Source organism: Triturus cristatus, chromosome 4_1, assembly GCF_964204655.1.
Source record: "Triturus cristatus chromosome 4_1, aTriCri1.1, whole genome shotgun sequence".
NCBI lineage: Eukaryota > Metazoa > Chordata > Amphibia > Caudata > Salamandridae > Triturus > Triturus cristatus.
The window spans coordinates 781,088,825-781,101,011 of NC_140585.1; the positions used below are offsets into that span (position 1 = coordinate 781,088,825).

The 12,187-nt window shown below is 43.0% G+C and overlaps 1 protein-coding gene across 7 annotated transcripts in view; it reads left to right on the top strand.

The window, feature by feature from the left end:
* USP15 (ubiquitin specific peptidase 15) overlaps positions 1 to 12,187 on the top strand; it is a 743,655-nt gene that overhangs the window by 437,837 nt on the left and 293,631 nt on the right. For all 7 annotated transcript variants that reach the window (XM_085653348.1, XM_085653347.1, XM_085653352.1 and 4 more), the window contains one exon: positions 4,302 to 4,490. In XM_085653348.1, coding sequence (XP_085509474.1) covers positions 4,302 to 4,490 — 189 coding nt within the window. The remainder of the gene's footprint in view (positions 1 to 4,301; positions 4,491 to 12,187) is intronic.

The window sequence follows — 12,187 nt, forward strand, 5'->3', positions numbered from 1 at the left end:
ACTTCATTTTGGTGCCCTGATTCAAACTATATTTAATGCCTCGTCAACAACTGGCTTGGCGCATTTTTTCAAAATTGTGGGCTCCGGCCTCGTGACCTCCTTCCAAACTATTTTTGGTGTGATACTGGCATTTTTTCATTCTATTTTTTCCAGCGTCTTGGGCGGGCTCCCGTTGATTCCTGCCCTCGCGGCTGGTGTACTAGTGTTGGTCTGCTTACTGCGCAATGGCTGCACAATTTGTGTCACGCGACAGCCTGTCCCCGCTGCTCCATCTTCGTAACCAGATGCTTCAATATTATGGAACTTTACCACTGGCAACCCTGAGCATAGCCTATAGATTATCCTTCCGGTTTTCCTACTTTACATGCGTACAACCTGTTTTTCATTGCCTAGATTGTCCTTTCGAATGAGCTCTGGATTTGTGCTTGTCAAACTCGGTGTCTCCTGCCCCGAATTATGATCGACTGATGAGTCCATTAGTTGGACTGTTCTGGTGTCAAGATTATGGCCTGTGGAGCGGCACATGGAGTCCTAGGGAATTGGGACATCGGAACGGCAGCGTATGACTTCTTGGCAAGAAGTTATCTTGAAGAACACGCCAGTTGTCCTCTGATTGTGCTCGAGGCCCCAGTTGTCGAGGAACATGTATGTTCGTTTACCTAATTAGACAGGATGGCGGACACTTTTGCAAATCGTTCCAATGACTTCCTCTTGGAAGCTGTCGCTACATACTGTGCTTACACATTGATGGATTAACTTGAATGTCGTCCAGCTTCCCTTGCACAAACCACACATTTTTTTGTGTGTTCCAACATCTGGGCTCGTTGAGCCTTCGCATGATGTATTGACTTACCATTTTCTTTTTTTTCGAACTTTCACTTCTCTTTATTTGGATTTCCAATACATGCACTTGATTCCGCTCTGTCGAACTTGAACTCTGCATTCCTTTTTGTAACCCTATTTGTTCGTGGTCCGATCAAGGGGGGGTGTAGTGGAGGCAGCGTTTTAGATACATACATTGCTATGTTAGCATAAGCATGTTAGAAACACCATCTTGCCACTTTTTCTGCTTTTGCACACGACACTACAGCGACATGTTATTATTTGAAAACTGCTTGCTTGCCTTTTCTTCACATGAGAACTGTCTGTTGTTCACATTCCTGGACGTGCACTGCGACCTTGGTCTGAAGATTGTGTGCAGAAACACTCTGAGCCGCCAAACAATGTATGTTTTTGAGTTCAGGTTGATCGGCCCACTCTCTAGCCATAATATGCACACAGCTACAAATACCTGAAAGTCGAGAGCCTTTAATATTGCAGTTTGCATGCATTACACACACATTCTGGAGAAGAACTTTTCCAGGCACAGAGCAAAGCTGATCCTGTGATGTGATTCACCTAAGCTGATCTTTACGTTATGGGGTTCCCCATTCAAACCTAGGGACCTTCTATTAGTCTAATAATACTAGCTTACTAGTGAAGGGAAGGTGGCTGTATTCCACTGTCATTTATACTATGATTTCTCCCTTCATTTTCTATGGTATTGTAACAATGCTGATGGTTTTAATTTTTATTATTTGTCTGCTTATGTTAGCCAAAGTACTGCATGTTAGGACAAGTAGTTTATAAAATAAACATTTTAAACTTTACAGTGTCTCTGATTACTCTTGTTGTGGACTGATATGAGAATAATAACAAACAGGTATTTCTGATTCCCACCATTCCTGAGAGAACTCTAAGTCGCTTGTTCTGGGTTGTCTATACATTGGGAGCTCCTAGAGAATACAGATAACGAATGGGACACTGATGCTAGTCGGATTGGGGTTCTGGGTACTGAGGTGAGTTTTTGGTACACCACAATTCACTGAGGTCCTGGTTTCCTGCGCATAGTTCTGTGCATGAGCAGAGTCCCTGCAACAATATGATCTAAATTCCTTAAGGAGAAACCTATTCCATGCTGTCTTGAAGAAGCTCTGGAAAGACAAAGGGATAATGCTACGATTTCCACCTCCACTGGACATCCTGAAAACGGAGGCTAGAAGACTGTACACCATAGGGAAGATTGCTTTTCAGCTGGTATCATAGAAGACTCGAGTTTTCCTGTCCTTTTGGGCCATTATAATAGGTCCCTTTGGGAATCAGTCAGTCAGTTCTTGTAGCACCTGCTAAAAAAAGAGAAGAGTTTCTTGAATCGGGAATCTTAGCTTAAGACAGCATTACCAAACCACAAGATATCCTGATAACCATTCCACATTGGATTACTGTTATGTTTTCTTCATGCAGCATTTCTCATGGCTAAGACTCAACTCTTTTACTGTACTGGTTCAACAGAGCATCCAGGACATACTCTTTAATGGTGCTTTGTTACTCGACTTTCATTCAGAAGATGTGATACAAAATACGAAGACTGAAGCCTAGACCTTAAATCTGTAGGACTGTAAAACTTTACCGAATTTCCATACTTTAATGTACTAATCAGAACAAGACACATGAGTTTTCTGCTATTTAAAGTGGAGAGGAAACATTTCCGTTACATTCCTTTGTGATTGAAGTCAGTTAGCAAAACTTTTTTGAAGTGCATGTTGGTGGTGACATCTTTTCTCCAGTAGTTACATCTACCATTAGCAAAGCTTTTCCCTATGCAAGTTTTTTTTTTTTTTTTTTTTACAAGATCTTCGAATGACAATGCTTCTTCATGATGCGGGTCTTCAAATCAATAAAAAGAAACCAAGTCTAATTTCCACACATATTGTATTTACATGCAGATAATAGTAAAGCTCCTTTGTTGTTGGAAAGAATTCTTTCTATACAAATTAAATGGAAACAATTTCATTTGATTGAGTAAGGGTAGTTTGGCATATTCTGGGCTACTTAGCATCCTGCCTCTCTAAATTAAGATGTCAGACTACAGATGACACCTCCTCAAGAGTGCCTAGAGGATCGAATAATGTTACCAGATGATAGAATTGGATTAGAAAATCCCTGATGTCTTCAAAAGCTCTTCATTGGTGGGGTTGAAAAAATAATTTGCTTGCCAGAGTTTCTGAATGGATGGCAAGCCCACATAAGGAGATCTATCAACTCAGAAAACATGGTCTCCAGTGGAAAGGGGGTGCCATACAGATATAACAGAACTGCAGAAGAGACAGTACATCTACCTTTCAAATCCTTCCTTCCATCAAGCCAATCCTGTCTTGTTCTTCTGTAGATAGACAGTTTGACATCTGCTTTGTCTATGTTGACAACTGTGCATGTCAGAAACCAAGAGGGAGAGACTGGATCTAGACTTTTCTAACGAAGAACAGGCAATGTTGCATTTGGTTCAGGCGAAAAATATACAAATTGTCAGCAGGCAGGTCTGAAGAACCCGAAGACCTGTGAGTTGAAACTCCATCTGATAAAGCAGCTGAAATTGATCCCCCCCCCCCCCCCCCAAAAATGCAAAATGCCACTGTTACACCTCCTGGTTGACATGACCATGCTCTCTGCTAAATACTCCTTAAGTTCTTTGGTAGAGAGGATTTTTCTGTTTTTTTATTTTCCGACCCCTGTACTTCCCAAAGGGATTGCAAATTGAGTTCAAACACTGCAATTCCAAAATGATTCTTATAGTTATGGACTTGCCTTGTCAGCTATGCTTCTGGTACCTTCTTCTGCTGTCTGTTCAGCCACACAAGAGAATTCCTTACAGACCAAATCTGTGGTCCAGGATGTTAGACAGGATCCTACATCCCAGCCTACTATCTCTGAATTGAAGCACCTGGTTCCTGAGTAGACCTTACAGACCAAATCTGTGGTCCAGGATGTTAGGCAGGATCCTCCATCCCAGCCTTCTGTCTCTGAATTGAAGCACATGGTTCCTGAGTAGATGCAGTACGAACTCTTGAAACTCCCAGATTCTTCTAATGACTCACTTCTTTTTCTATTTAAAATGATTTCTGCATTATACACACCCTTTTGTTAACATCCATTTTTACTGAATCTACAACATTAGTGGAAAGGTCTTTACATGCACTTACAAAGCTTTGTGTTCTTATGTTGAGAATGCTAAAGATATCTAAAGGTAAACTATTTTTAAATTATGGATCTGTTCCTACAGGTTTAACATCTTCCAAGTAGATTATAGCAAACTGCCTCAGGGATTTTCAGTTGTTGACATCTAGCAATAAAAACATACTTATGAAAGAGTTGCCAGTCTGCCTTTTGTATTTCTTCAATTCACCACCCATCACTGCCTACAAATATGTGAATATTTTAAAAGACGAGAACCTTTTTATAATGACTGTTTCTATGTCTTTCAGATTTGAAACTGCCGTAAATGGAACAGAAGATACAGAACAAGTTGTTATTCCTATCTATCTCAGGGAAAAGTATCGCCACACAGGTTATAGTCATCATGGCTCAACATTATTTGGCCAACCTTTTCTTATGACAGTACCTAGGAACATCACTGAAGATAAGCTTTACAACCTGTTATTGTTGAGAATGTGGTGAGTACTAGATTTATTTACGAGTTTGTGGATGAAAGTTTGACTTTTTCATTTGCATCATACCACCAAAGTTCACTTTAAGTACTACTAACTGATGCAGAGGTGAGCACTGCCCATGGTTTCTATATTTGGTCACAGCTATTTTAATCGGTAAGAATTCAGAAATGTGTAATAGCTGAAAAATGATTACATATCATACTAGTGCAAACCTTTTTCTAGATGTAGATGGTAGCATAGTCTCACCATGGTTTCGTCCTCTTCCTGTCTTAATGAGGTTGTGTTGTGCTATTTGGCAATTGTTTGAAACAGAATGATACCAAAACTCAAACTTGGGTGCAACATAATTGTAAACCTTGACTGGGGGGAGGGGAGTAGCGGTTGAAAAGTTTCAGCACTCCATCCATCATCTTGTTGCGTTTGCCATGTTACCCCGAAGGGGCCGAGGGTATGCCCAGACATGGGTCCCTTGCTTGCTGTGCCACTGGATTCAAGCTAGCCTGGCTTATGTTGATTAGATGAGTGTGGATCTGAAGATGTTGCTCCCTGTTTCTTCACAAAATATCACCTAGGAGCACACTGAGCTCATAAAAGCACCCAAGACACAAGGGTGTATGATGTGATCTCTTGCCTTTGAATATGTGTTTTTTGCTTGCTGTGGCATGATTGGAGCACATCTCTGATTCTCGGGCAAATGACCTACACTACACTACACTACACTATACATACGCACACAAACACATTAACACCATACCATACCCCACCCCCACCCTCCTGGTAGCATGCCCACTGCTGCTATATGATCATCCACCTTGTCTACAGTGGGATATAGTGAAATTTGTGTGCCAAAGTGAGTTTCTGCAATCCCTTAGAAGACCATGTGGGTAAAGTACTCCTTACAATTCATGTTTAAGGCTACAAAATGACAAAAAGATACACACAGATTGCTGAATGCTTGCCTCTAACATAGCTTCCCTGTAAGAGATGCATCTGCAGTTTACTAGCATGCTCTTTTAATATATATAAAAGATTTTTAAAAAGTGTTGGAGCTTCTAGGCCCATAAACCTGCTAAAAAAACTGTTAAATACCACAACCATCTGCACATTTCCATTATACCAAGCGAACGCCCTATAAAAACCAATGCCAAAGATGAGCTTAGATGGGTGCACTTTGTCAGTGACGTTCCTCTGAACATTTACATTGGCGCTAACACTGTGAACCTAAGGTAGAATTGACCTTGTCTCGCTCGCCTATAGTGACTTTGCCTTTGGTGATGTTACGTGTATGGACCATTAACCTGATGTCTTACAAAACCTCTAAAGGGAGGAGTTCCATTACAGCGACAAGTACCCCTTAGTCACACACTGTGAAAAGCTACCGTTGATTAACCTAACCAGGCCAGCAATGAATGCCTACCTTAAAATCCCTCAAGCCCCTTCTTTGCAAACCGCCCTCAAAATTAATACTGTTGCTGTTCAGAAAAGCACCTAGAAGCAATTAAATAACATTGTGTGCACCTTACGAGCAACATTAACATGGATATAACAGACGTTCTGGCCCACTAGTCACATTGTGAAAAGCTAGATTTGACCTCACCCTCCCTGCCTGCAATGAATGCAGCATAAAATCCCACAAGCGCTCAGTGCAAACCTGTCTTAAACATACCACTGGTGCTGCTCATGAAAGCACTTAGAAGCAATTTAATTACCAGTGTGCACTTTACAAACAAAATGGACTGGAGTATACCAGCTGTTATGGCGCTGAGTGTACTAATTAATTAATGCATTCTAGGAATCTGTGTTCAGCCTCATGGTGACGGTTGAAATCGGTGTTGGCCACTTATTGTTTTATCCTTCCATAGGTCTACAAAATGAGTGTGATTTCATTGGGTAGCAACAGACATACTTCTCGCTCTGAAGAACGAACACTGTCTGCAATGTGGAAATGCATTGGAACAATTACACACCGGGATTCAATAAGGGAGGGGTGGTTCTGTTAGGTATGCCGACCCATGGCCATCCACAAGTCCTTCATCGAAAAGTACATCTTTAAGCACTTATTCGCATGCAGCTAATTATGTTCGGTATAGCTTCCGTAATTAGGGCAACTCTGTAAGTGTAGCAGCAGTCACGGTGGAGCTGTCTTTATGAGCTGCCACCAGCAATCAATTAGAGGCATACAGAGTGATAAAACAAACAAAAAATAATGGCCAAAAAAAGTTCTTTTATGACATCAGTCTTGCCAGGCATGTTTCGATCTGCTGATAACCGTGAGTGATGCAAATGCAAATACACCGACAAGTTACAATACCTCAACCTGGTTAGTGTTTCAATACGAACAAATGCGCAGTGGTTAAATGCGTACACAATTTATTGGTAAAATAGAGAAAAGTGCCAGGAAAAAATAAATATATGTTCGTGTAAACGAGTTATATTATTTTACCACATGGTTAGAAAGAACTGTGCGCTTGTATAAAAAAGGGATAAGTCACATTGTAAAAAACATTGGTATCATTGTTACCAGCTGCATGTGTTTTTTTAGGTCAAGCCTAGTGCAGCGCGCATGCGCCGCTCTTAAGAGATGACCTTTGTAAATTGGTCTGCACTTTTCAAGCACTCGTGCTTGTGGTGGCATCCACCTTGCGGGAGCGAGCAGCGGCGCGCAGGGGCCATCTGTTTGTAATTAACCTGGCCGCGCACACTTGTTCATATTTCTTTACTTTCCCTTCCACTGCCTGCCTCACCCTCGCCCTCCCTTGTCAACCGGTTCCTTTGAAACAACTTTGTGACTTTTTGATCTCTGCCAATTACTGTGCTACATATCTAGCAGCTGTACTTAAAAAATCATACTTAGTTAAAAGTATCTGCTAGCATGTATTTTTGTATAATACATTAGAACGGGCTGCTCTCTACACACGCCATATAAACAAGCGCTCTCTCCTAGCACATGCTGCCTCTCTTCTCAAGTTATAGGAAGGATGAAACTTAGAGTCAGCCCTGCTTTAATTTGAACCTCTGGCTGCTGTGTACGCACAGATTTCTCGGGTCATCTGTTTTTAATTAGCATGGCCGCACACACGCTTTTTTTTATATTTGTTTACTCTCTCGCCCCATTCCTGTCTCACCCTCGCCCTCCCTTGTTAAGCGCGTTCTCCTAAACAAGTTTGTGGATTGTTGATCTTGGCTAATAACTGTGCTACATATCTGGCAGCTACACTAAAAATAATCGTATTTTGACAAAAATATCTGCTAGCATGTATTTTAATCTAATACATTAAAACAGGGGCTGCTCTCTACACACACCATATAAACAAGCGCTCTCTCCTAGCACGTGTTGCCTCTCTTCTCAAGTTATAGGAAGTATGAAACTTGGAGTCAGCCCTGCTTTCATTTGAACCTGTGGCTGCTGCGTGTGTACAGATTTTTGGGGCCCTCTTCAATAACAACACAAGTGCACAATACTGAAATATATCAATCTATTGATATTAGCAATGAACTTCTAATGGACTGGTTTATAATCAATACAGAGGTGGAAGACTTATCCGATGCACTTATGCCATATTTACCGCAGACATGTGAAGTAATATTTTGCAATGGCATTATTACAAAAATATTAAGATATTCCAACAGAATGAATATATTTATAAAACATGTATAAATGTACATCATACATTTATTTTTTTCCACTCATCTTACTTTAAAGTACTAAAAATGTTAACAAAACATTCTTGCAACAAAATTTAAACTAACAAACATTTGTCAGTTATTCCTGTACAAACCGTTGCCAATATCTTTGGTTACACACTTATAAGGTGCCAAAAAAACCCACATATTAGCAATGTCAATAGCCCAAAAATAAAATCCATACTACCAAGCTCCAATTGGGTGTTTTATGTATGCTAAAAAAATATTACTGCACATTGCTCGGAAGGTACATTTTGTATTTTTATCCTTCAGGCTACTTTAGCATTGAAACTAATTATAAAGCTGTTCCACATTTCCTTTTTAAGCAAAAAAGCTAGAACAAGATTTTTCAGTAGCATACAATTCATTACTTTGTAGTAGTGTTTAGAAACATAGTTATGCTATAAAAACATTGCCATAGCCAATACGTCTCGCCTTTCAGAACATACAAGTATTTAGTTAAGCAGCACAATATCCTTGGTGCCACAACATCAACTGTTGCATGGCTAAACACTTACAAGGTCACAAAGGCGACACCTATTGGCTATGCCTATGCTTTTTTAACTTATAAAGATAGAGTGAAATCCAGTTAACAAGAAGATGCGAAGTTTACCACAGACAATCAAATTTGTTTCTGTTTGCTTTGTTCTTGCTATTAAATCACATTTGTTGTTTTTGCCCCTTTGTCTGAAGAAAGAGGAGGGGCCATTACATGCTATACAGTGTAATGGCCAAACAAAATGCTCTCTGAGTTAAATCGCCAGAAGCAGAGCTAAGCACACAAAGGAGGGGGGGCTCTCAGAAATGCAGCTATAACAAAGCTGCATTTCTGATTGACACAGACAACAGCCAATAGTAATCGTTAGGTGTGTCACATGCCATAGAATAGAATACAACCGGTCGTGCAGGCATCGCAAGCGCTGTCAAAGGCTTGAACGAAAAATGGAGGAAAAGTTAATAAACAAATTGACACCAGAATTACAGCAAGCATTTGCAATGCAATAGGTCTCGCATTTACGCGAGCTTGAGCTATTGACATTGCAAATTAAAATGCCTTTTATTTTTGTTTTTGTTTTTAAAACATAAATAGCTTAATCTCGCGTAAATGAGAGACCTATTGCATTGCAAATGCTTGTTTGTTATGTAAAACCACACATTGCACTAGTAGTCCCTGACACTGAAAGGAACTCCTTACTGTGCGGATGTGTGCATTGTGCAAGAACAGAATATCATCACTCACAGTTAGGCGGCCAATGGCCAGAACGGTCTAAGCCTGTGCGCCAGGCTGTAAGCTTTGATGGGCAGATGTAAAATATGAATGCCACTACATCACTACAGCACTACAGCAGATGAATGGATGGAGAGTGCTAATGGAACGCCAATGTAAGTATGTATAGCATATATATTTTTGTTTAAAAAAAATGTCTTGGTTAGCGCCAAACCGACAAAACAGTACATAATAGCCACAACAATTATTACATGCTGAACCAGACGTCAGTCTGAGATGGTAACCCAGAAGCAAGTTGACTGCGCTAGAAGGCTGTAGTACAGGCAGAATATGCTTTCCCTCTACCCCTCATCACCTTTGCCCCTCCGCCGTGAAAGCAGAATTATAAATCTTCCCTGTGCCTGTACTTTTAAATAGTTGCGCTATTTGTCTGGTGAAATCACTGATATATTCTGGCCTTCTTTTGTTTAATTTTTTTATGCAAATGCAACTTACACCATTAATTTGAATCCAGCCACTTATTTAACTTTACAATGCAGCCTTTTTGTTTGTTTTTTCGTCAATGAGTAGCTCCAAAAGAAAGGTTGCGCACAAGTTACACCAAAAAGAATAAAGGAATATATAATCAGCTACACTGAGCACAATTAAAAAAAACATAGGTGTGATAGAGGTTGGTGAGTGAGAGGTTGAAATGAAACCAAAACGCCTCCACCAAATTCCGAGAAAAAATATAGAATTGACTTTCATGTCAATGTCAAAACATTTATGTTCGAGGCATATGAGCTGCAGATTACACACTTTGCATAGATCGCCATCTGGTGTTGGGGTCGGATGTTTGCAGTTTGTTTTTCCTCTTGGAAAGTCTTTGGAAGTCACAAGGTCGGTGACTCCTCCCTTGGATCGTATTGCGCATGAGCCTCGGCTCCATCCTCAGATTGTTTTTTTCCGCCATCGGGCTCGGATGTAATACTTCGCGCTCTGGTTCCGAACATTTCCAGTTCGACGATCGAAGCGGAATCCTCGCTTATCGCGGTATTTTTTTTTTATTTATTTATTTTTTTTGAAACCGTTTATTGCAGGTTGTAAAAGTTACAGGTATGGGCCTACAACCACCCGGCCGGCCGCTAGAATGACAAAAGCATATTGCATACATACAGCAAAAGTCTCTCGGCAGTGCAGAGCAGTGAAACAGGAGTAATCAATGGTGCAGGCCACACAGCTCCAAGCCCACAGTACGGTTCCCTTTTCTTGAAACAAGACAACACCAAAAAACCACACCCGCAAGGCAACCCGCGATCCAAAGTAACAGCACGTGCTCCATAAGTGGGGAATCCAAACCAGCAGCAGAACTCTGAGGAGGGGAATGGGAGTAGGCCAGGGACTGGGGGACCACGCGCCCGCGGCCGAGGGAGGGGGGCCGTCTAGGGAGACGGAGCAGGCGAGGCAGCCGGTAGCAGTGGTGGCTCACAAATACCCCCGCGGTAGGCGTTCCAGGGGCCCCAGAGTTTCACCCACGCCCCAGGCTTACCCCTCGCCACATACACCACCTTTTCACGAAACATACACCAATCCATATGCTCTTTCCAGGCCGACACCGCAGGGGGCCTCTGGGATCCCCACAATTGAGCAATGTCACGCTTAGCTATCATGTATCCCAGAGTCACCCACCGCGTCTGCGGGACCGAATAGTCATTCGGTTCCCATACATTCAGCAAACATCTCCTCGCTTCAGGCAGCAGCGCGACACGCGTAACCACACGCAGGACCTCATGCACACCACGCATGAAAGTCGCCAGCGCACCACAGCCACGCTTACACAGTCCGTCACCAGCAAAACCCATACGCAGAAGCCTTGGCCCCGTCACGTAAACCCGGTGAAGGATCTTGAGCTGGACGAAACGAAGACGAGCCGGGATGGCCACCTCTTTCGGAGAGGCCACCGCGGAGATCCAATCCTCGTCGTCCAGCTCCAGCCCGTCGGCAACCCAGGCCTCGCGGAGACTAGTCAGCAGGCACGATCTATCGTTGATCAGTTTTTTGTATATGAGGGAGATCGTGCTGTCCGGTACATGGCCGTCCAGCACTCTGTCCAGCACTCTGTCCTCCAGGGGGGAAGACTCCGGAATGGATGCGACGTCCGGGAAGACGGAGCCCAGCGCATGGCGGACTTGTAGGTACCGAAAGTACTCACTGCCCTGCAGCTGAAACTCCGCCTGCAGCGTCTCAAAAGTTTTGAATCCCCCCCTCGTCCAGAGATCTCCCACCGTGCTGATTCCGATCGTGTCCCACTTCTCGAAGCCCTTCGACGTCCATAGGGAGCCCAACCTCTCAGACGCATACAGCGGTGACGCCCGGGTCAAACGGTCCTTCCACCCCATAGCTGCATTAGCCGCGTGCCAGACACGCACCATAACACGCGTCGGTCCCGTCAAACGGGAGTCGGGCGCGCCAGAGTAGAGCGCGCGATTGTAATCGCCACCGGGTAGGAGCATTTTATCCATCTCAAATGCCGGGTTCAAGGCGGGCCCATAAAGGCCATGATTAATTGCAGCTAGTTGGGAGGCCCAGTAATACCGTTTAATGTCCGGGAGGGCGACCCCCCCATCGTACCACGGGAGCGTCAATTTAGCCAGAGCAATGCGCGGCCTCCCGTCCCAGAACAGGCGCCGCTGGAGGCCCTCCACCTCACGGAAATAGCGTGCCGGGACCAAGTCCATAGTATTCTGGAGGGCGTAGAGGAATCGCGGCAGGGACATCATTTTGAACAAAGCCGCTCGGCCGAGCGGCG